This window comes from Epinephelus moara, chromosome 22, assembly GCF_006386435.1.
Source record: "Epinephelus moara isolate mb chromosome 22, YSFRI_EMoa_1.0, whole genome shotgun sequence".
Lineage (NCBI taxonomy): Eukaryota > Metazoa > Chordata > Actinopteri > Perciformes > Serranidae > Epinephelus > Epinephelus moara.
This window is the reverse complement of record NC_065527.1, coordinates 20500426-20526610: the sequence shown is the minus strand read 5'-3', so window position 1 is coordinate 20526610 and position 26185 is coordinate 20500426. Positions and strand designations below refer to the sequence as shown.

The 26185-nt window shown below is 41.1% G+C and overlaps 1 protein-coding gene across 5 annotated transcripts in view; it reads left to right on the top strand.

The window, feature by feature from the left end:
* Window positions 1-26185, top strand: part of trps1 (trichorhinophalangeal syndrome I) — a 146951-nt gene that overhangs the window by 7516 nt on the left and 113250 nt on the right. For all 5 annotated transcript variants that reach the window (XM_050034438.1, XM_050034441.1, XM_050034439.1 and 2 more), the window contains exon 2: window positions 15869-16370. In XM_050034438.1, the coding sequence (XP_049890395.1) occupies window positions 16358-16370 (13 nt within the window). In that variant the 5' untranslated portion in view covers window positions 15869-16357. The remainder of the gene's footprint in view (window positions 1-15868; window positions 16371-26185) is intronic.

Genomic DNA, 26185 nt, shown 5'->3' with positions numbered 1-26185 from the left:
AATGCAAATATTATGAGTATACATTAAAAAGCCAGTGTAGGTACACACATGTATATCATTACTGTATATCTGTGGTATTTCAGACAGTATGAGGAGTTAAAGAGGAGATTATACAGAGTGATTGCAACATGCTCCACAATCTGTAAGAAAAGCATCCAGTACATTTTGTATACTGTTGCTCAAGTGTTCCCGTGAGCACGGCTCCATCTGTAATTTCTTACAATTTTCACCCAGCAGACAGACAGCGAAAATTATCTACGGAAAATGTGACAGTGGCATAAGTGGCCCCCGAATTTGAATGTGATTTATGTTGTAAGCTTCTTTGTGTTGAGGCTGAAAAGGCTGTGGTAACATGCAGATGGAGAGAGTACTGAGCCATTTTCCTCAAGTGCTGTATGCTTAATTCAGCGAGACTTTTCTCAAGTAGAAGTGTTTCTTTTTTTTCTTTTTCTTTTTTTATCAAGGAAACAAGTTGGGTAAAAAGTTGTCTCGCTCCAAAGTGAGGGCACAGTCGATTGATCGCGCGCTAAAGACAGTCGTTTGATTTCAAGCGTGTGGGAAAATTGCCAACTGTAAATCGGCACATCCACCTGTTCTGTTGTCGAAATATTTTGCACTTTAACAGGTTAGATATTTGTATTTTATCAACAAGTTGTAATGTGTATTTCATATCACCTTCTCTTTGAGTTTTCTGCAGGATCACTACAGCAGTATTTTTGATGTAGATGTTGTCTGTTCACAGGTGGTTTCAAGCCTTTGTAGCTCAACATTCAGTAACATGGCATCTGTTCCGGCTGTGTATCAGAAATGAATCTGAAATGCACAACTTTGCATGTTTACCCTGCAGTATTGGAGAGCATTCATCTCCAGACAGCATCAGCATTGTTGATAGATGGCTATCAGTTATTCTAACAGTCTATCTGCACTTATCTCCTTCTGCTGAGGTCAGAGCTGTCTCATTCACTGCTCGGTTCTGATTGAAGTGACTCACTGATTGTTTATTTCTGTACTGAAGGTTAACTGTCTGTTCTGTCAACAGTCAAACCAAGAATCTACAGACACACACACACACATACACACACACAGTTAGATTTCATAGCTGATGAATTTGTTTCTTTCTCTCTGTCTGTGTTTCAGTTTTTCCTTCTTCTCTGCAAGCACCTCCTTCTCTCACTCAGTTTCTTTATCTTTAAATCTGTGTTTCTCTTATTCACACAGTTATGCAAGAAAGGAGACAGTTAGTGTCATGTGTGCTTTATCGTACTGTAACCACTGTCAGAGCGCTCCGTCGACTTGCTCAGAGATTGCAATTAAGTTTCATTTCAAGTGTAAATGCACACTGACATTTGTTTGCCATTGTGATCTTTCTCAGTCACAATAATATTTGTTTCCAAGATTTGATGTGGCAGACTTTCCTGTGGCAAACCTGCTTTTTCCCCGGCGCATGTCCTGCAGTCATATGGCATTATCTCTAGCTACTTTTTTCTTCAGGCTTTATTTGGATCCCCGTTAGCTGCCACTGAGGTATCAGCTGCTCTTCCTGGGATTTGCGCTAAACAAAACAAACATAAAACAAAATATGTAACACATAGAAAGTCTCAGAAAAACACAACACATTTAATTGAATTGAACATGTATCACTTCTACCTCTTTATTTCATGGATGGGTGTGTTTGTGTTTTTAAATCCTGTGCCTTTTTCTGCATGCACATAATATATAAATCCTATTTTTTTAACACCTTTTTTTGTGTGTGTATGTGTGTTTTCTGTACGTGTGTGTCTGTGTGTGAAATACGAAGCGGTTTGTTTCATTTCTAAAACTGTACTTGCAGCCTTTTTATAACTACATACCTGCCGAGGAGGGGGACTCATTTTTGCTGCTTTTAAATCTATTGGGCTCCCTCTCTCCACTTGCACACACACTCACACTCACACTCACACACACACACACACACACACACACACACACACACACACACATGTCATGCACGTACAGCCCCATTAGTATTGTAGTCTGGGATCTGGCTAAAACATCTGGTGGCTGAGTAACTTTTCAAAGTAGTCTTTGTCCTCACTCTGTGTGCATGCGTGCGTGTGTCTGTCAGTGTGAGTGTGAGCGTGCGTGTGTGTGTTTGTCTGTCTTTGTAATAAGGGGCAGACTTTTTATGGCGTCCCGTCAAATTAAAACTATGATTTAAACGACTAACATGTACGTTCTTTTTTTCATTAAAGCAAATAGCCACACCAGCCTCTGCAGATTTGTTGCGTGTGCTTCTGGCTGTGTGGACTGTTTGGACTCTGTCTGTTTGGACTATAGAAAAAAAGAAAACATTAAAATAAAGATTAAGTATGGGTCTACTAACTGTTATTCATGAATGGCCAGTCTGGCCTGTGGTGTTATTTTTTTTTTTTGCTCCATAGCAGAGAGACAGTGGGAGGAGAACACAGGGAGATATGACACCCTCCCAACTTGTCTCTGGTCCAGCTTGACATTTCTGCCCAGATCTGAAAGAACCAGTGAAATGTGGTTAGATACAGCTAACTGTCTCACCTGTTCTCTGCAGGATGGGGATGGGCTTGGTTCTTCTGATTCTGTTAAATAATCCTGCAGTAGCAGCTTTGGGCTTTAGAGGGTACATCCCTGCAGACAGTTTGAGCTGATGCCCTCAGGGCTTTGCTTCAAACCACATAAACTTTGAAAGAAGCAGGGATTCATCTTCTCTTACAGCAGTTAAGAGTGCTTAATCGGCATATTTAAAGGTGTAGCATCTTGTCCCGGTACAAAAACTTTAGCTCAGTGTGTGTATCCTATATAAGGTGGGGGATTCTTTGATTGTAAAATGAAACGCTTGACTTTGGGCAGTAAGCCACAACCTGTTAGCTCAGGTAGATTTTTTTTTCCTTATGTGAACTTCAGTGGCAATTTATCTGTAGTATAATGCTGCAGATGGGCTCGTCTTGGTGGCTGCACAACACTGTTGAATGGTTTTGAATGGTGATCATCAGATCACATTCCTTCAGTCCTGTGTTGAGCTGCAGTCCGTGGATTAGCTCTGTAGGTAGTTATTTATGATTACAAACAAACAGGCCTTTGTTTTACAAAAAAAAAAGAATTACAAAGGATATTTTCTAGTGTTCTCAGTCTTCTATGATTGTAAATTGAATTTCTTTGGACATTTGAGGGCCTCACAGTGAGCTTCTGGAAGCTGTGATGGGCATTTGTCAGTATTTTCTGACAGTCTGTGGAACAAGCAATGAATAACCAGGATTAATTAATTGATTAAGAAAAAAAATGATAAGATTAATTGATTTAGCCCTAGTTGCACGGGAGTGGTATAACTTGGGGACCTGTGGTGATTTGTAATGATTGTCATGGTTGTCTGTGATCTTAACTCCGTGCCAATCTGCCATGTCCGTGAATTGTCAAGTAAAAATTCCAGCTCAACTTACCTACCATATTTTGCCAAACACAGTGGCCATGTGATATATTAGTCCCGTACAAATTGTCATCTCAGGAGGCTCATCTTGCTATACAGCATGGAGACCCATTTGCAGGAAGAGCAAGTTCAAATCCATCAGAAAAGCAACATTACAAAAGATGATGGGATGGATGACGTGGCATATTTTCTGTTTTGTTTTTTAAATATGAGTTAGACAGAGTTACAAAGACTGTGCGCATCATCCAGGGGGACAGTGTCAGTAAATTTGAGTAAAATACAGACATTAAGTCCCTTGGTGATACCAGTCCCGTCTGAATTGATAATACTTGTTTGTTGCAGTCCTTATCTGATTCTCACTATTCTCTGTCCTCACATTGGACCTCTCATACTGAAGCTTTGTACTACACAATAAGTATAAAATAATGGATTGTGACTAAGATGTATTTATTTAACATATTCAGGAGTCAAAAATACATTTAGGTATTTGTTTGCAGTAAAATAGACTCAAATTCTCTGCAAACATTGCCGAAATTCGGTTGGTACGAGACTCATTTTTTAAAATAATTGCACAGACCTAAATGCAACAAAAAGGCTACGTTCAAACCTAGTTTTGCAGATTATTGTGTAAGGTAGAGCATCAAAACCACATCATTTTACCCAGAGCCTCTTTCCCACTGGACAAAAAACCCACTAACACCTTTAACATCTGGCTTTTGCATTTAATGGAAACGGTTATAATGTGCATTCACTCCTGGGACAGATGACTCTGTAGTAGTTACAGGTATTTATCGGTTTTAGCTCAGATAGTCTTCGATTGCCAGTGATAGATATATAACACCAGGGTAGATGCGCTCATTTTAGCCCCTCCTCCGGCGCGATGCAAGACCGGCCACCATAAAATACCATCCGCATGTGTTTAAGCAGCGTTCAAGCTTCTTTGTAACATTCTTTTACTGGCCTCCATACTGCTTGCTACTGTTTACTAAACTGTTTTCCTGCCCGTTCATGTCAGAAGAGCATACTCGTTTACTGCTGGCAAAGTGAAAGCAGTGTACTATTTTTAACCGTTTTTTTAGTGTGTAAAAAAAAACCTGTATACACGCAGTAATTTTGGTGGAAAAAGTACACAAGTAGTTTAGAGTGATAGCTTCTTCAGGACTCACCTTTGGGTCCTCACTATCATTTGAAGACCACAGAGATTCATGCGATGTGTTGCCATCAGCATGTTCCTTTCTGTGGATAAACAATAATTTTGATGGTCAGCATGTTTTTAAAAATATCTCTGTGGAAGGGGAAGTCTTGTAGTCTTCTGATTGTATTGACAAAAGCCTGCAACAGTCCAGCACTCCCCTTTAAAGGATCTGATAAGTGATGTTTGTCATGGTCAGCATGTTTTTTTTTAAAGTTTTGTCTCTCACGAAAAGGAAACAAAAAAAGGTCTACTTGCTGAGAAGTGTGCTTGTGTAACAGTGTGTTTTTGAAGCGTCTGCAGTGTGTGTGTGTGTGTGTGTGTGTGATCAAGTGGATGCATGGATAGATGGATGATGGAGGGAGGGAGGTGGTTCTTTTTTGAAATGGAAATTAAGGGGGCGCACATCTGGGGGTCTTTGAGACTTTTGTGGAGAGGAGAGGAGAAGGTGGGTGTCAGAGGCCCACAGTCAGAAGTGTGTGTGTGTGTGTTGTGTGTGTGTGTGTGTGTGTGTGTGTGGGTGGTAAGGGGGCGGGGGGTAAGGGAGAATGGATGAAGAAGAGGGAAGAGGGAAAGGGTAGTTTTTCATTTCTGGGGAGGTAGGAGGGAGGAAATAAGGTGGATGGGATAAAGAGAGGTGTCTGTGGTCAGAGGCAGAGACAAGGATGGATGGAGGGAGGGAGGGAGGGAGGGAAGGAGATAGGAAGTGAGACAAAGGATGAGGAAAGAAAACAAAACTAGGCTGTTAATGTGATAGACATAAGTAGAGTAGGAAAAGGAAATGCTTAAAACAATAAGGTGGTTACAGAGTAAGAGAGGAAACAAATAAGGGAAGGAAGGAAGGATGGATGGACAGAAGGACAAATGAGGAGCTCATTTGCATAGACAGAGGAGTGGGAGGAGGAAAAGTGGGGAGAGGAAAGGGGGCAAAAGATCACTTGCTATAGTCGAAAACTTTACGGCTGACAGTTAAATTTACTCCGGGCCTGTGTGTGTGAGTGTGTGTGTGTTGGGGTGGGTGGAAAAGCACAGTGGGGGGCATGGCGTTTGTTCTGCAACATGGCTTTTGGGCTTTTTAGTGCTTCACACACAAGTTGTCCTCTCTTTCTTTAGTGGCCGATTTCACCTAGCTGTGAGAATCTCTCACAGTCTCTAACCTCTTCTCTTTCTCGCTCTCAGACGAGTCAGTGAGTTAAATGATTAGATTATAGAGAAGTCAGTTTAGTGTCTGGAGAGCGTTGGCTGGGAGGAGGTTCAAGAAACCCGGGCAGATGACATGCCTTGACAGATCAACTGTAACTTTTGTGATCTCTTCACACGGCCACTCCCTCTGCTGTCTTGTGTTCTCTCAGTCGCTTGGACATCTACAACTTTCAGACCTCTGCAAAACACTAGAAATGTGTGCTTTCCAGTACCAGAGGTGCACTTTATGCATCTTTACCAGATTTAAATAAAACCTCAGGGGATGTGTCTGTTATGAGATAAGATAAAGAAGGCGCTTCTTGTGTTTTTGTTTTTCAAATAATAAAAAATCTATTCAGGATTAGTTTGGCAAGGTGTGAAGTAGGGAAATGCTCTGGCTTTATCTCGCCTGGTACTTAAAGCAGCTTTAAAATTGGAGTCATGTCTTGAAGGATAAGATAAAACAAGTGCTTCTTGCTTTGTTTTTCGGGATGTATTCCAGTAATATTGCACCACAGGCCCACGACTTCACTTAGACTTTACATGTGGGGTTATGAAGCGGAGTGTTCAAAAAGTCTCTCCTGAATAATTCTGGAGAATGAGGCAGCTTTGACAGCAATGGATGGAAAGAAAAGAGAGTGAAGAAAAACAGCATGTGGAGTGAAAAGTAAAAGATCTGAGCAGATGAGTGAGCAGGCGCATGTTTGGGGCGCCACAGTTTAATCTCTGGAATATCGGCAATTTAGCACCAGGGTTCTGGGTCAGAAATCTGCTTGTCTGAAGGCAGTTTTTACTTGCCCCCCTTCAAGTAACACCAAACACTAAAGTTAATCGTCATGAAAAACAACCTTGTTTTAGTCTCCGTGCTCTCTTGCGCCCACATCCTCTAATGTCACCCAACTAAACTCCTGTTTCCAGGATAATTGCTCCTCAACTATTTCCATCATCAGCTCCCTTAAACAGAAAGAATGTGTTCAATTTTTTATTTAACACATGCCCAATCAGGCAATCCTTACTGTCGAGCCCTGGCTACATACTGTACACTAAAATAATTTTCTGGGTTGCTCTGCCTCCGAAATCGAGAGAAAATCCTTTTGAATAGATTCAATTTGAGGACGAGAGAAGCTTCGCATATTAACCAGCCTGCAGCTCAAATCTCTGCCTCGAAAAGACAGGAGAATGTAGACAGAATCAGATGTAATAAGGTCTGGAGCACACAGTTATAGTCGGAGCTGTTTAGTATTTCGTGTAGTAATTATTTGCTACAAAAATCAGATTCATTGGGCAAGTATGTGTGCACATACAGGGAATTTGATAGGTTGCCTTACATACATGAGGTAGGTGGATATGCCGGTATATACTGTGTATACAGCATGCAAATACGGCTTGTAGAATCAAATTGTGAATCCGAATTATAACCCTTAACTATGTGAGGAATGATTCGGCTCTGTGGCATCAAGCCAGGTTCTCTATCTCTTTGCAAATCAACAACGCATCATTGGAAACATTCCTTGCAGCTGTCCAGAAAAGGGAAAGATGCTCCGGCATTTAGTCACTAGATCAGATTTGTAGATTTACTGAAGAATTGTTTCAAAGGGAAGTTGATACCTCTTAAGCAATGCAAGTGTCTTTGATTGAGAAATATTAAAGAATGTTTTCACTGCTGTGCAAATTCTGCATTAAAGTAATGACACTGACTCAATTTGATAATATGATCATGTTTGGCTTTGATTTTTGATTAAAATCCAGTTTTTGACTGGAGTCCAGCCCTGCATTGACATCACTGAGGCCCTGAAACCTCCCAGTCTCGCTTCCCGGTAGTGTTCAACAGGGAAACGCTGCTTCACTTGGCCGGCGTGCAGATAGAAGGGCTCTGGAAAGGAATATAAAGTCAACATTGTGGGTTGAAAATGTTCCGTTGTGTGTCTGTACGTGTGTGTGTGCGCGCGTCTTAAGTTTGTCCAGACATTTTTCCCGTCGGGCCGGCCGCTTGCAGGAAACGTCCGATTCTCCAGGAGTGGAAAGTGTGTGTGTGTGTGTGCATGAGAAGGGGAGAGTTGTGTTGCAAGTGTGTTGCAGTATGTGCATGGTCTAGTGTATCACCCTGTTTGTGTCTGTGGATGTGCGTGTGTGTGACTGACGTAATGTTTGAGCTTACCCAGACAGAGACAAACCAAACCCTGACACACACACACACACACACACACACACACACACACACACACACACACACATCCAGGGGTGTGTGCATGTGTATGTGTGTGTTTAAAATAATCAGATATGCTTGGCAGACTTGCGCAGGCTGGTGAGATGTATGTGTGTAATGTGTGTGTTTCTGGCAGAGCTGAAGTTTGTTTTCCGTATTTTGGGGGAAAAAAGACAGCTAGGCGAGCGTCAACAATCAACATGTTGATTTATGCAGCTACTAGTTCCTTCCATTACGCCTACATCCAACACTGAAGCGGAGTTTGTTCTCCATTATTTTTGATGTATGAGAGTCTTAGCTGTGGAGAGCAAGGTCAAAATCAACAGTCCCATGTTGATTTATGCAGCTCCCAGTTTCCTGCTACTATCGTACATCAAGGCGAGACATTAACACCGTCCACGCAGGCGAATGCAGATACTGTCTCGACTGTGGTTGGTAAGTTTGACTCCTCTACCAGCCGCAGCGGCAGTTAACCAAACTGAAACAAAAAAACATTAACTCTCTGACCGGAGCAGCAACTTTGGAAAGCAGACAAAAAACTTTTTCACAAACTTAAAATCTTTAATAAATCCTTGAGTCATTTATTTGTTCCACTGCCAAACTTTGTGCAGTTTATTTTAGTAAATAAGCTGAAAAGTGATCTTACTTTTTTAAGAGGTGCACTTACTTTAATTATCTCATGTTTAAAATGATGGTAAGCATAGTTTCAGTTCCCCTTTTCAGAGTTATAGATGGCAAATAGTAAAATGTGTGGGGCCAATATGAGCTGTTATGGAAGTCTTAGATTTGACTGATTTTCTTAAAACGGTTCTGTCACTTAAATTTCTGAGGGTGTCTGTATTGCCTAGTGGACTAAGGTGCATACCATGTAATCACTGTCATTGCTCAGTCTACTTCTTGTTCTCTCCCCATCTGACATCTGCTATACCAGGACTATTCAACTCCAAGAAGCCCCCAAGTGGCCCAGCACACATGAATCTGATATACCTGTCTGACAAAAACTACATGTAGGGTTTGAAGGTAGCTACGAGTGAGCCATCTTGCTCCCTTCTTATCTGTGTTGAGTTACATATACGCAATCCCAATAGGGCAGGATGTATGGATTGATATAGCGACACCACCCGTTGTATATTTCACAAAATGTGTTCTCATGTGCAGTCTCGACCACGCTTAGTTGCTTTTTAAAACATCATGGCTGTGGTTGAATAGTCAGAAAATATGTCCTGTGTCTTATCCTGAATGCTTTTCCTTGACCTTGATGGAAAAAGTCATGAGGCGAGGCAAGGTGTGTGTGTGATTGTGTGTGTGAGGGAGAGAGGGAGTGAGATTCTGCACGTTGTGAAGTGCCTGGGTCAGGTATGTGACCAAAAACTGCTTGCTGCCGAAAATGTTTGGCCCTTTTACATTTCCTTTTTTTAAAATCCGGCCCAATTGAATTTATCGAATGGCCCCATACTATACTGTCAATTCTTAAATGAAGGCAAAATACCTAAAAATAGTCCCAATAAAACAAAAAAAAGTCCTAGTTCTAAAACCAGTGGCTGCATTTTAACATATCTGAGTGTTGTACATGATGCCTCGCCCTCCAGATCTGGAATATCCCATTATAGGTCTAATTTCACACTCCACAAAAACAAGTGGACTGATACCATTCCTCTGATTGTCTAATAGGCGCTAAGAGGAACATATCTGTTACAGAGGAAGTGGCAGTGTGTCAGCACGTGCGTCTGTGTCAGAGCAAAACTTAAAAGCTCTGGGCGTTGCTTACAGTAATGAATAGACAGACCACTCCCTCAACTTCAACCTCAGCGGCTGAAAGATCTGGTCGATCAAGATTTGCGATTTATGTTGTTCACAAAAGATTAAAATCACTGGCATGATCCTGTTATGACAACAAGGAGTTTCTGCTTTGCTCTATTGTTGTTTGTGTCTACTCATGCACTGAGAGCAGCACTCCACATTTTAGAGCCAGAGCAACTTGACAAGACAGCAAACCAAATCTGTGTATACAACATCTGATGAGAATATTCAGAAATGGACATGATTACAGATATAATGCACAGCACAAGATGCACATTTAGTTCATGTCAACACAAGGGAAGTGATTATGATCTTTGCAGCATGGAAATGCACACTTAACTAGATAACTGCTATCAGCTTTAATTAGTGTTGCATCCAATGAATTACTGAATTATTTTCTGGTTTAATCAATTAATTGTTTGGTCCATACGATAACAGAAAATTATGAAAGATGCCATTTACAGTTTTATAGATACAAAATCAGCATCTTCAAATAGTTTATTGTGTTTGAAAAGTTTGAGATGTTTTTTCTGCCTGACACAGATTCTCATTCCTGAACTTGCACATCAGCTGATACTGGGTGCCAATGCAATACCATTGCATTAAAGAATAAATAAATAAATAACAGCTGTATACTAACCCTGTATGGATGTGACATGATTGCTGTTATTGTTGTTTGGTGTTGCTCAGGTTTAATCCTTAATCCATGAACCAATACATTCAGTGAATAAATGCCACAGAGCTTTCTTAATAAAGAAAATAAAAAATCTAGTGTCACCCTGCAAAACGAAAGCTTCGCATACTGTACACATCTTTTTACCAGTCAGACTTTCCGGTCTAAAATTCGGCCAAATTACTGACATTTTGCAAATGGCTAATGTTACGCTATTTACTGGCAAACCATTCTTCTTGGTGCTCGAGAACAGGAGCTGCCAGTGTCTGCATTATGCAAGTTACTGTGTAGGCTACTGTTTGAGAGCAACATTTATTTCTATGTAATTTTATCCGAACGTGAAATTACTTTAAAGTTAATTTAAAGTTAACTATTGATAATCACTTGGTATCACTTGATCGGTGTATAAGCTCGCGTACTAGTCGATACCTGATCCAACATTTTAGGCAGTATTGGAGGCTTTCCCGATTCTGGTATCGAAAACGGCAAATATTTCATTTCCTGTCAAATCAAAGCAGCAAATACTCACATTATGTGAGCTGGAACAAAGGAATTGTTGGCCTTTATTACTTGGAAAAATTAAAATATCGATTAAGTGACTAATTCTGTTTGCTCTGCTTTCATTTGAACTGTGAATTCCAGTCTCCATTCAAAAGAAACTCACCAGGAATATTCTGTATGTAACCGTGGATGGTCATCAGTACACTGTTTCGACATGGACATCAGCAGTTAGTGTCAGCTGCTCCTCAACTGCTCACAGTGGGGTCTGTTCTCTGACATGTCCTCCGCTGGGAGCTATCATGTTAGCATTTCCTAGCCAATGTATAAAAACTGTATTGTTTCATATTTTTCCTCGTCCATCAGTCCACAGAACAGAAAGCTGTTATAACATAGGAGCTGTCAGGAACTGACCTTACGTGGCATCAGTATTGTTATAGTAGTCTCTGGGGTTACCATGACAACTGTATAGGTATAGCTGTTTATGTAGAGAAGATACACTTTAATGAACCTATAGAAAACAATGCTTTTTTGTGTTTTTAGCTCACGGTGTAAATTTTAAGCTCATATTTGGAACATTTGAAAGGCTTCTGGTGATTTCATAGTGTGTTTAAAGGATCAATGGAGAACAGATGTATCCCCCTTTCCTGTGTTTGCCTGCTCTTTCGCCTCGTATTCAGCTTTTGATGTTAAATCCATGTTGCAGTAGTGATGAGTCAACAACTGAGGAAAAAAAAAAGAAGAGACCTACTTTAGCTTTTCTGCCTGTCTGTGTATCCAGGGCAAACATAGCTGTGCTGTAACTTCAATTGACAGTCGTCCTGTTTTTAGCGTTCAAAACATTAAAACAAGCAATTACAAGCAATTGAGAACTTTTAGACAATTTTAAAACAAAATAAATATATGCAAATGCACTTTGATTTTTGATTACCCCGGATGATTAATGTATCTGGAACACAAGTAAAGCAGGCACACCCAAAACAACAATAACTTTCAGATGTGGCGTGTAATCATGTTCTTTTCAGATGGAGCGTCACTGTACAGTTAAATATCTTATTTCTGTCTTGTGATTGGTCGGAGGTGAACCCACAGTTGTGTAACTTTTAAAAACCAGCAAAAAAAAAAATCATCTTCATCAGTTCTGTCTGTCTGCTTGTGATATCTGATTTGCTGTCCATCTTAAATATTTCTTAAAATTTTTTGGGCATCACGCTTTGTGACTGTAAAATACAAACAATCAAAACAACTGCACAAACCTATCATTTTCTTATGTAGCGTTTGAACAAAAAAGCAGTGTGGTTTCCTGTCTGTCCAATGAGTAATTGATGGAATGTGGAACTAAACTACACGACATCTAAAAACAAACCAACATGCAGCATTAAAAAAAAAAAAAAAACAGAAAGCCGGCATATATGTTGGCCGGACTGTTTGTTTGTGTTGATACAAGATAAAGCTTTATTAGTACATGCGAAGATCAGCATTGTGTGTTTGAAATCCAAACAACAAATCTGACTAAAATAATCCATTTCAGATGGAACAGTTGAGTTGCGTATGAAACAATGTGCTCTCTGTGCTCTAATTGGTGGAACATGGAGCTTAACTCTGTCTACATAACATCTAAAAACGCAGCGAGACACATCAAAAAGGCCTTTCAAAGACAATCATTTTCTGGGGACAGTGGGGGGAAAAAAAATCCCTGAAAGATGAGGAAGAAACAAGCATAATTAGTTTGACCACCATGTCATTCGAAACGGCATTAGCAATAACAAATCAGAAAACAATAAAAGATGAGAACAAAGATAAATTAAAGGGCTTGTGTTTCATGGTAAAAATGATTGAGAATGAATTTGATGGTTGTCAGCGTGCATGTGCGGTGCATGTGTGTGTGCGTTTCGGTGGCACCGTGACAGCTTAGCATGTGTGTATATGCGTACATGCATGCATATCTGTGCGTGTGTGTGAGCGAGAGAGTGGGTATTTGTGTGTAATCATGTACGTCAGGCCGTCATGAATGGTGTGTTTGAGACAGAGCGGAGTGTGGAGTTCCTCGGGCTGGACCAAATTGGAAACAGAAAAACAAACATTCCCTAGGAACCCCCACTCTCCATCTCCCCCCGCCACCCTCCCCCCCTCGTCTGCCGGCTAGTGGCGCAGTCCAACCTGTCTGGGACAATGTAACGGTCTATAGTCGGACCGGACCACACACGTTCGTGGAGGGGGGTCGGAGCGCAGGAGGAGGCGGCGGCTGTGGTGGTGGCGGTGGGGGTGGTGGGGGGGGGGGGGGGATCTCAGCCATAATGACAGTTGGAAAAACAGACAGAAGAATTATATGAAAATGACAGAACGCTCAGTGATGGATTGATGGGATTGATGGAGTGATGGAGAGGGGAGGAAAAGTGAGACGGAGAGTTGAAAGTTGATGGACGTGAGTTGTGGGAATGAGAGTTGTTACGGCGAGAGAAACGGAGATGGGGAATGAAAAAAAAGTCATTGTGGAGGAATAAAGAAAAAAGAGGATAAGGAGAAAAACAGAGGGGCAGGGAGAGAGCGATTGAGTAAATGAGTAAGCAGCAGCCCGACTGAGTCAGAGCTCCACAGGGAAAATATTTAGAGTCACACTCACTCTTTAAGAAAAAGAAAACTTCTCTCTACCCTTTTCTTTTCCTGTTGTGAGTACTACTAATGAGTAAGTCGCCCTCCAGTTATTCTTTTTTCTTTCTTTGCGTTCTCGAAGAAAAGCCTTCCTACTTTCTTTCAGCTGTAACAGCTAATGCTATTATGTGGTCAATCATGTAATAACCGGAAGCATGTGTCTGTGTGTATGTGTGATCAGTGTAATTTCACAGTTGGGATTTTACAGCCCGGGGAAAACAACATCACAGTGAATGAGAACGATCTCAGTGTTTGTTTGTGTGTTTGCATTTAGTCGTAGTGCGCTCAGTTAAAGCAGTGAACTCTCAGATGTTCTCACTGAAGACACTCAGCAAGGTTAAACGGGGACTTGTGATGTGTTTCATCTCAAACGTCTACCTTGCATGTTTGTATCCTCAAAAACACTGTTTTAACTCACTGTTTTAAGATGGGAGGGTCTTTGAAAATGACTCATAATTTCAGTAATGACTCATAATGTGCTTTACTTTTTATGCCAGGGAGCTTTTTTGTTTTTTCTTTTCAAACAGCAGATATCCCTTCTCAAATAGTGACACACTCCAGCTCTCAAATAGTGGTGGCTGATGTGTTAATTTTCGATCTATAATCCAAACAAAGTTAAAACTGCATGTGGATGTGGTCAGGGCCACACTGAACCAGGTAAACCGCTCAGCAGGTACACTGAGGTGTCAGCTTTTTTGTGTCTTCTTTATTTACTTTACATTTAAATATAAAGTGCAGTCGTGCAACTTGTAGCGGGAATATGAAATTAATAGTTCTGGTATTTCCATGGAGAGATGGTTTGATATGCACAGCCTCAGAATACAGAAGATAAAACTGTGGCTTTATTAGCAACCAAGAAAGTTCCAAATATAGACTCTGCTCTGAAGTGTGTGTGTGTGTGTGTGTGTGTGTGTGTGTGTGTGTGTGGATTTCGGACTCTCTTATCCACTACTGATACACACACCTACATGCCTGCACACACACACACACACACACACACACACGAGTCAGACTGACCCGAGGAAACGGCTTTGTATAAATACAGACTCAGATTTAGATTTGCGGTGAGAGGGAGAAAGAGGCAAGATGGATGGAAAGAAGAAGAAGGGGTGGCAGAATGAGAGAAAGAAAGAGAAAGAGAGAGAGAGAGAGAGAGGAGTGGTATAGACAGAGAGGGTGGGGTGATTTTTGCGGTTGGGGCAACAAAAGGGGGAACTGAGAACTGGAGAGTCTGACATTTAACACTAGAATTACCGAATTAAAAAAAAAAAGGAATCGTCAACGGTCACCGCCTCTGGAAATTTAATATGCGTTAATTAATTTCTATATTAATTCCTGGAAGTTGCCCATTAATGATGGCTTTTTTTCCTGATTCATAAAACAATCAATATTTATTTAGAGTGAATAACACTTGTAGAAACACAGAAAGAGTGAAGTTGTGTGCTGGTGCCACTGATTGCTCCCACAGGCTGTAATTGTTTTCTAATTTGAATTAATTCCTCGGGGTATAATTAGTGGCTTTTGTGTCACCAATTTATTGGCAGCACACTGTACTGAACACTATATTTAAAGTATTTTTAGCTGGCCGAGTACGATACTACCAGTATTGTTTTAGCTGCTATTAGACTGCGCCAACGTCCATAACGCTCCCCTCCCTTCCACTCGCACACACAAACTTGTTCTGAAAGGTATGTTCTATTAATTGAACTCCCTTGAGTGTGGCCTTGCTCACTACATGCTTTTTAGAAAGGCGGATAGTTCACAGCTTTCAAACACATTCCTTTTTTTTATAATTGTCGATTTTAGAGAAAAATGTGAAGGGGAAGAAATACTAATGCAGTAACAGGCTTCTGGTTGATGCTTTCTCTTTTCAATGGCACACATATTTTTGACGTTTACAATACAAACCCAGTGGCTTGGCTTTATCCCGGGGCCTTAAAACAGTCTTCACATGTGGAAGGCGTTGTCAGCTGTCAGCTATGGTGATAAAACAAAATTGGTACAATTAGAGAGCTTGACTGGCTGAGGTCTCAGCAGGGCACTAAATATTTTTGCGTATTGTGCACCTTTGATCAGCCGGTCAATTTGGATGTCTAAAGTTTGGACAAAATCGTTTCCCGTAAATGTAAAATATGGACTGAATGCCTGACGTCTGGCTCAAATATGTTCCAGTAAATGTTGCAGAATGTGCTGGTTTCTAACGTTATTTGTCTTTCTGTCATTTTCCAGGTTGTTAAGGTGATGGTTGACTCTGACAACCGTGACTGAGGACCTAAACCAGAACCCAAGAAGTAAAAAAAGACCGGACAGCAAGGAGGGCAGCCTGCATAGCACTTCTTACACGGATCTACAACACACTTGATCAAACTCAAAGCTGCGTTGCACAGCTGTTAAGTATAAGAGGAGCACCAGCTCTGGACCAAAGGTAGCTGATGCTACGTGGAGTTTAAGACCTTCTTGAACAAAAGTCAAAGAAGCTTTTTGCTCCGATGTTCATGGACCTGAGTGGAGTTACGTGGACCTGATAAAGAAATGGAGGGATATTAGTTTGGGCCTGACGCCTGGTTTCTGCTTCCCATTATCGTGTGGAGTACAGAGGGCCAGTAGCCGAACTGTTGGCTGCTGCTGGACGGACCGTCGCGGGGCAGGGTCGAATCGTGCCGCTTCAACAGAGCTGATGCCAAGGCCAGGAGTCAGCCATGATGTTTTTATAACCTGATGATCAGCAGAGGTAGGACAAAAGGGTCTTAATGTAGTCGTATATATTTTTGCATTTTCTCTCAGTATTATTGCTCTTAACTTTAATATATTATCCCCATCACTAGGATTATATAATACATAAATAAATAAATCATTTGACAAAATAAAATACTTAATTTTACTTAATTTTTGTACAAAATAATGTGTTTAAAATTACACATCTGCATGTTTCAGTCACATTTAGTACAATGACGGAATCATATCCCTCATTTTTCATGTTTTTTTTTTATATATTCAGTCCTTGTTATTTAAGTTATTTTATCAGGTGTTTATTATTATTTATTGTCAGAAATCACAAGTAATTATTGTTTATTAATCAACAACATTTTTGCATTGTTCTTATTTATGTTGGGTTAAAGAATACATGACAACATTGTGACGCCACATTGCAACAGTTCTATTTATTATCTGAGGCAGTATGTGAGTGTTGGTGTGTGTGTGTGTGTGTGTGTGTGTGTGTGTGTGTGTGGGCGTGCTTGAGTGCATTTTGTTTGTTTTTTTTTTGGGTTTTTTTAGCACAGTGAGTCATGATTTTGTTTAAACTTTAAAAAACAAATGAACACAAAACTACATGCATCATTTGTTCGGATGAAAGATAAAAGTTTCGATCAGCATCTCTTCCTCTCAGAGCTCCAGCAGCTTGTGGGGCTCAGTAGATTAGCGTTATTGCCTTTAGCCAGAGTGGGTGCGGGGGGTAGTTTGCTGAGACTAAACGACTGCTAATAAAATGGCGTTTCTGCAGAGCAACGGTGCTGTGAGAAGTATTATGAAAAGCTGCTCTTAGTCATCACGGCTGGAGGAAGTGACTGTGTGTTAGCTGCCTTGCTTGTGAGGGTGGAAAACTGTTTGTATGATTATTATCAGGAAAAAGCCTATGACATCACAGAGCGATTGACTCTTAACCAAATGTTACCTGCTCCTCCATCATGCCTACTTTGCCGTAAACCTCATAAGGGAACAGAACTCATTAGTAGCTTACATTGTGTAAAGTCTAGTGGTAGCAACTTGGTCAGCTGTTTGATCGGCTGGGTAGGATCGTATATGTACTTAGAGCAAAATATGTAAGTAATTGTTACCAGCCGTGTCTTCTTAAGTGAGCCTCTCTGACATAACAGTTGATTCTGCTTTGCAAATACTGTAACATGTACTGCGCTGGTAGTGATCAGAGGTATACATGTATCTAAAGACGTTGCTGGATCGGTGATCAGGAGCGTCCAATTACAGGATGTCAGTTAGATGCTTTTGTGCCTGTTAATTAAATGCGAAGCTGCATTATTTGTTCGTGACGTCCTGAGTGTGTGAATTGAACAGGTCAGCGTTTCTGTAGCTGCATGCATTCATGCACCCAAAAGCACACGGTTTATTGTACTACAGGAAATGCAAATACCGTTGAGGTTATTATGTAAGTGTGCACAAAAAGCTGGAGTGGTTTGTGGTGTAGAGTACATTATAACTATGGCTGTGTGAATTTTCTATTGTTTCTGTTTTGAAATACTATATGCGTTGTGCTGCCTGCCTGTGTGTGTGTGTGTGGGCGTAAAGCGAGCACGATTTTGTGTGTAAAGTCATTTTATTGAGTTATGCTGTGAATGGAAAAAAATCCTTCACTCTGTGCTTGTGAAAGACAGCGTGAGTTTATGAATTTTAGTTAAATAAGCAGTTCATGTAGCTGTTAATACAGTAATGTGCCGCGTAATGTGCCACACCATGTTTTGCTGGATCGGGGCTGTTGTGAAAATGTGCACACACGTACACAGGCAGTTTGTTTGGGATTGCTTCGATTTAAAAAAAAAAATAAAAATTTTTTAAGTTTGGACACACACACACACACACACACACACACACAACTGCTGTGTTATCCTCCTCTACCGGTGTCATCACGCACGCTGAAGCGCTTTCTGCCTGTTTCCTCTCTTTTTCTCACACACACACTCATGCTTTTTCTTGTCTTGCGGCCTCGACAGTTTTCATTGTGAACTGTTTCTGATGAAAAAAAATTGTGCAACTGTCCGCAGTGAGGTTTCTGTATTATCCACAACAACTGGGACATTGTTTCTGGAAAAAGATTGTTGAGTAATTTTGTCAGTGCTTTGAAACAAACGTCCATTTACTCTGATTATATTGAGAGATGGTGGCAGAGGTCTGAGAGGAGAACTTCCTAAATTCTCCTCTTATATATCGTAAACTATCTGTAAGGCTAAACACAATTAGTGCTAAGTGGGAGAATGTTTTTTGTGTGTCACTTGGGTGAACTGACCCTTTAAAGACGATTGCAGGGAGGTTCATCAACTTACTTTGCGTGTGACCTTGCTATAAGTTTGTTTGTTTTAAACTGCCTTTATTTCTGTATTTAAATTGAGTTTTGGTGCTGTTTGTACAGCAGTATATGGCACTGGGTACAAACGTATGAAGCCTCTTTTGCGCACATGAGTGCGGGCATATGTGCATGCGTGTTTGTATGTGTGTGTGTTTGTGTATGTTTTTCATTATGTGGTATGGTGGCTTTGCTTGGTGATGTTATTCAGCAGGGCGGATTGCTTTGAGCTGCTTGATGCTTTTAGCTGTGGTCTGTGTTTGTGTGTGTCCAACTGTGTCTACACATGTGTATGTTTGCATGCCTCCATCTGTGTGTATACACACGCGCTTGCACGCACGCTTGTGTTTCTGTGTGTGTGTGTGTGTGTGTGTGTGTGCATCTGTGTGTGTTGTGGTATTATAAAGTCTTTGATGTGCTAGTACAAGTCAGATTTGGCCGATTTTTTTCAGAGTTTTAGAAAACTGAGGAATGTTGAGTAGAGACAATTCAGTCAGGCCCACAAGCAAGTTTGACTCTCATGCTACACACAGACACTCACACACACACAAACACACACACACACACACACACACACACACACACACACACACACATTACTAAAACATTCAGGAGTTTATTTCTGTGATGTAGTGCCCCACAAATGAGTTTCGCTCCTCTGAGGCAGACAGTCCCCATGTGTTTTTTTTTCCTCTTTTCTGTCTTTTCTTTCTCTCTTTCTGTGTCATCCTCTCACTGTCTGTCTCTGAGTTTCGCCCTGGATCTTCCTCACACAAACACCAAAAGTCACAGTGGAACCTGGTTCAGTAGAAAATGTGTCATTGTATGTGTGTGAGCTACCCTTTGACCTGTTTGCACAAAATGGGTCAACAGGTAGTTCATTGTGTGTGTGTGATGATGATCTCATCTTCTCAGAACTTAACAGCAGGTGTTCTCACACTAAAACGCACACACACTCTACTTTTCTGTCAGTGTTTCATTCTGTGTGTGTGTGTGTGTGTGGGATGGCAACAACTACCCATTCATCATTCTGTACAGAGGGCATTAAACCTCTGCCCCTCCTGCATGCACACACACACACACACACTCACACACACGCATACATGCACGCACACAGCAAGTTTTTCTCTTTGTCCCCCAGATCCTAAACAACAATTAATTCTAATTAATTCCAATTAAGGCTTATTAATTATGCCGACAGAGATTAATAAAGGAGGCTTCACCAGCTGTCATAGCAATTAATGACTTAATTTGTTGGTTTGTTAATGATCGACTTGTTTAAAGGGTACAGAATCAATCAAAGATCAAAGTGACAGATGTGTGTGTGCGTGTGTGTGTCTCATGCTCTGTATGGGTTTCGGTTTGTGTATGTGTCTCCTTACATTCTTGTGTTATAGTTATTTTTTATGTATGAAGGCAGCAGACTTCAGACAGTCGTCTTGCTTTCAGGAGTCAAGCATAATGCAGTGCATCATGTTCATCACTTTAAAGATCTTTTTGGGGTACTTTTCACCTTTATCGGACTGATGAAAGTGTAGCGGATAACTGGAAAGGGGGGATAAAGGGTATAAAACACAACAAAGGCCCAACAGCTGGAATCAAACCAGGGATATTGCAGTTGTGTGGCATGTGCTGCAACCATTGGGCTACCAAGGTGCTCCATGTTCATCATGTTATGCATTGTAAGTCTAATCAGCTGTGTTGAGGAGTTTACCCAGAAACTTGCCCCACCTAGCAACAGCTTTACTTTGGCAGGACTCATGCTAAATTCATGTTGAACCACTTTACCTTCCTCCACATATACGTGTCTATTCTGACTCTTGGGCCGCGTCCATGCGGCGCCTGCGTCCCCAAAGCTAGCCCCAGCACTGCTAACTGGAGCTCATTGTCAGACCAGATTGGTCCCAAGTTTGCAGCCGCAAAACCTTGTCAAATCTGGCAACCATATATGGACCAGGCCTGCTTCATATTTGGATGGAACAGTCAACTAAGTGTTGGGCTGACTGTGCCGACACACAGCACAGTTGACACGACTTGGCTTCTGATCTGCTCGGTGATTTATAATCAGTCTGTATAATGTTGCAGTAGCTTGTTAGCCAGTATTAGCCTCCAGCTTAGAGTGTGTCTTATAGCGTCGTCTAATTAAGTTAAGGCATTACGCTAATGCAGGAAAAATGACATATACCACAGAGCTTATTTCCTGACCCGCAGTGAACAGTACAGAAAGACAGAGATGTAGGTAGAGAAGTTGCTCTGAAACATGTTGATACCTGACTGTAACTAAACTGTGTGAAACGATAAATCAGATATTCAGCCTGAGCTCTGTGTACCTCTCATTCTGCTATCAAGGCAGCAGGAATCTTTTTATTGAGAGTTTAACTTTAACACCTCCGAAATTCACTCTCTCCTCCCATCCACCTGTTAGTGCACTTTGTCTGTAGGGAAAACTTAACACAGCCAAAACTGACTGGCATTTGTTGGCTGTTTGGTTTGTTCATTTTCCACCACTGGTTTCAGGGGTGCTTGGTTTTTTTTTCATCCAGGGGAAAAACTCCATTAATCAGATTAAGAATGGTAACCAGGCAAAGCAGGAGCAATGGACCCAACCTAGTTTTCAGAGCTTCGACCAATTTATCTTCCTCTCTGTCTGTTTCTGTGTTTGCAACAGAGTTGGGGTTGAAATCCATTAATCAGATTAGGTTAGCAACTGACCACATAGCCAGAGGGAGACCAGACCCCAACTAGTGGTGCGGTATTTCAGTGTTATTACACCACAGAATTATACTCCAAGCCTGCTCCCTGTGTGTTTCTGTGTGTGTGTGTGTGTATGTGTGTCTGCGTGTGTGTAAGCCAGAGGATTCTGTTGTATGTAAATCTGTGCGCAAGTCTGTGCATATTTGCATGTGGATCTATGAGACTCCAACAGTTATGTAATGCTGATAAAAGAGCTAGTGAGGTGTGGTCCCACTCCCAAACACACACCCTCGCTTGAGTGTGTTCAGTGATGGAGTTTTTTTTATTACTGACACACACATGCCAATTACTGCTTATCAAAAGGGTTCTCCTGCTGTCTATATCTATTTGTCTTTGTGCATGTTTGTGTGTTCTTCCCAAGCCATTAGACGTGCGTATGTGTCACTACTTGCTCCCACGATAACCCGTGCTACACCCATTCACCAATAAATTTCCTCTTTAAGGATGTTTGCTTGTGTGCGAGGCTACCTGTTTGTGTTTGTGTGCGTGCAGCTTGTGTATGCGCCTTCGCCTGGGTGTGCGCAGATGTGGGTGTGTGTTTTTTTTGTTCAGTTTGGCTACAACAGTGTGTTGTAGCCAAGTGAACAAGTGTTAACAAGCTCTGTGCAGACTGTATTTATTTAATCCATATGCTGGTGAACCATACAGCTGTGTGCTGCTCCTGGTATGTCTGGAAGGAAAAATCACTCTGCAGTCGCAGCCTTGTCTGAGGTACAGAAATTATTGCCAAGTCAGCTCAAATGTGGCTGCTTATTTTGTCAAAAACTCACACTGTGATTTTTTTTTATGCTTAAAGGAGCACTTTGCTGATATTCAAAATTTTCTACCATGTATTAGTCATAGGGATGATGTGCCTTTACTGACACTACTTGTAGATGCTCTCTTTATGGCTGCAGCTTGAATGTGGCTGCCTATTTTTGGCATAAACTCATACTTGCTTAAAGGAGCAGTGTGTAAAATTTAGAGGGTTTTAGTGGCATTTAGCGGTGACGATTTCAGATCACAACCAGCTGAACCTTCACTGTTTATTGTTCGAGGTTCTTACCAGGAGCCGAATTATCCACAGAGGTCTCCTCCTCTCCAAAACAAATGAATTTGGTGACTTAAACCAATAAAAACACAGAATAAAGCAGTTTCCCGTCACAAATCAGTGTTTTTCTGATGCTGTTTGGCATGTATAAGATGGGACGCTAGCCTAGCACCAGCTAATGTGCACTCACCTTTTTTCTCTGATAACTTAAGATCCAGATGTTCATTAAGTTTCTACTGGAAGCTGAAATATCCAATGATGTGTGTTCCTCTCCAAAACAAACAAACAAACCCATTGATGTAGACAAGTAAAAACACAGAATAAAGAAGTAAATAAGTGGGGGGTTTTTTTAAGCTGCTAATCGTGGATAAGCTGCTAACTACGATGGCCAAACCAAAATCGTGAAAACACAAATGGCCCCATCTGGAATCCAGGTTTGATTTGTCCATTCTGGGCTACTGTACAAACATGGCAGTGCAACATGGCGATCTCCATGGACGACCCCCTTCAGCTCCCTATGTAGATATAATGGCTCATTCTAAGGTAACAAAAATACGGTAATTCTAATTTTCAGAAATGATACACTAAAGATAACACACTTACTATATTCCATTTCTGCTAATATATCCCCCTAAATCCCACACACTGAGCCTTTAAAAGAGCACATTGCTGATAGTCCTTTTTTTTTTACCATGTATAAGTCATACTTGTGGTTGTTCTCTGTATCACTGTAGCCAATTTCACCTTTCACTTACATGTCCTGACATCATAGAGAGAGTTTGGCTGAGATCAGCCAGCTTCCAATTATACATGCACAGTGGCTTTTATGGTTTACTTCACATTTTATAACATGTTGTCAGGATCTATGCAGATTTGTGTGAGCCAGAGTCCACTGCCGAGGAAATGCAACAAAGACAGGCAGAGCCTCAGGCTGCTGCTGATAGTGCTTCTGCCAATTCGGCAGCACCAGCTCCACTACCCAAGACGATAAAGACAGAGCTGCTGGGAGCTGACAGGCTAGTGGCTAGCGGTGCTGCTGCAGCTTGCAGCCAGCGCGACCAGCTAAAGCAGCCAGGCTGCCTGGCAGCATCAGCGCAACTTGCCAGAACAATATAAACAGAGTAGCTGGGGGCTGACAGATAGTTCCAACTGGTAGTTTTTTCAGATCCAGGTGCCCACCGAAGCCAAATGCAAGCGGGGCAGTCACCATGCTGCGGTGAGTTTCACAGTAGACTGCTGCGTTTGTTTGACGGTGTTGCCAATGCCAGCGCAGAGGGAGTGCTGGTGTGTAAAACAATGTGGGCACAAAATTGTCATCGAAGATAAACAGGAAGGAACGAGCATTGCCAACAGGAACAGGACAGATGTTGACTGAGGTGGTGGAAAATGTGAGGTTATGCTTACTACTCACTTTGTTGAAATGTCAAAGCTTCTCACAACAGACAGTTTGACTTGCCATAGGTGATCCAGCATATCTTGCCATTAAAAGTTTATGATCTGTGTAGCAAGTAATCTTAAAAATATCTTCTGTACTGAAATATCTCTTTACACTTTGACTTTGAATTGTGAAAATCAGTTTACCTGTGTGGAGTGTATTAAATGACAAATAGTTTCTCACCTCTTCGGACTGTCTTAAGTTTTGCTTTCTCAGGGAGATGACTCAGTAGTGCTCTCTTGCTTTGAATCGTGTCTTACAGAAGTCAGTCATTGGGTCTTAATGAATCAGCGCTGAGTAAGTCGACCTGGAAAATCGGACGTTTTTGACTCCAGCTGCTTTGAGTCCCTCGGATACGTTTGACTGCAATAACAAACACTGTCGAATTTGACTCCTGAATCCTTTCAGAGCCAATTGTCAGTAATGGAACATGAAATGTTCCATATTGTTAAGAATATTGGACGACCTGCTGTGTCTTTGACTACAAGAGGAAAAAGGGACATTAGGAGATTGGCAGAGAAAGAGATTTAAATGCCTTCATAGAAAATAAAGCTGTGACTGAAAGTTGGATACAATTTTTTTTCTTCTTAACAACAGTATTACTGTTAATTACTTCCAAATTTAGAAAGACAGCACTGAATTGAACAGAGAGTAAGAGACAGTGAGAGAGAGAGATAGACTGAAAGACTGAAGACTTAATACGGAGGTGTCTGAGCTTTGTTTAGATCTTAAGTTTGGCATGTGATTGGACCTCAAAACTGCCGTGGTTAAAGTCATCATGTAGGGAAATTTGACCTAACACTTTGCATTAATGTGACTTTTTAATGTATATGTCTGTTAAGGACGTTCAGAAAGTTGGGTAGCTCGTGTATATTAAGACATTGTTCCTTTTTTTTTTTTGCAAAATGATGAATTAAAAAATAGTCATATTCCGTTGACTGTTTATTTTCACCATCTGTAAATCTTTTGCGGGCATTGCATTAACAAATTATTCTTTTTGGCCTCTGCTCACGGGGCTGTTGTTGCACTTGCAGTGACATGGTCAGTGTCCAGTGTAAAACACCATGCATCTTAGATGCAAGATACTCTCACACTGTGCTGAAATGAAACAAGTGCACATAAATTTGGTAAGTAACATAGATAACCAGTCTCATACTGCATTTGGCTGATGTTTATCGCATGTGGTGTTTCACCACTGGAGAGGCTAGCCCCTGCTGGTATACACAAGGCGTGGACAGAGAGACAGACAGTGGAGTGTTAGTGAGTTGTTGATGACTGCACTTCGCATTGCTGTGCATTAAAGCTTAGCGAGGAAAAATACCTCTGACAGCTGACATCAAATAAAGTATCGGATTGTTTTCTATATAGCTCAGTATATTGAATTCTGCTCAGGTAAAAAAGTGCCCTGATCAGCCCTGATACTAGTCGTGAAGATCAGATGAGGACATCCCTAAAGCTTAAGTTGTTGTTTCTGATTTTGTCAATCATTCCTTATTTTCAATCACTTGTGATTTTATTCGGGTTTATGCACGTTATAAAATCTGCTGAAACTACAGTAAGTGAAGTGTAGTTGCTCATTTTTGCTCGGCAGAAGACTTTCAATCACCTCTGCCAGTCGTTTATCTTGCTGACTTGATAGAAATGTGTTTCTCTTTTAATACTTTCTCAGTCCATGTCAGATATAGCAAAATTCCAGTGGTTCTATACTAATCTGGTTATATAGTTTTACTTAATAAACGTTCATACTTTTAGCCAGACTGTAGCCAAACACCACAGATCCCTGATCTTAGATGCATTTTCTGCTGACTCTTCAGAGTTGTCAGATTAGTTAGAAATAACATATGACTATAGCACACAGTGTATTTCATTTCTGCAGTCCAGAGCAGGTGTTGATAGACATGTCATTTAACTTACTTTTTATTGGTGTATTTTTGATAGCACCATTGTCTGATGCCAAACAAGTAAAATATTAGCAGTTATATTAGCCAGTATAACTGGTCGCGCTCCATATTGTGGTCCTGAAGAGTTCCAGCTCTGCGCAGACATCTGCCCCGGCTGCTTAACGGAGCAGATTTACAACCGCCTCTGCTGGAATATTAAGTTGAATACCTACTTTTAGACTGGGGAAAATAACTAACCTCTCTAATGGATAAGTGCCCTAGAATGCTTAATGCTGAGCCTCTGCGTGTTTATATGTGTGCGTGTGTGTGTGTGTGTGTGTGTGTGTGTGTGTGTGTGTGTGTGTGTGTGTGT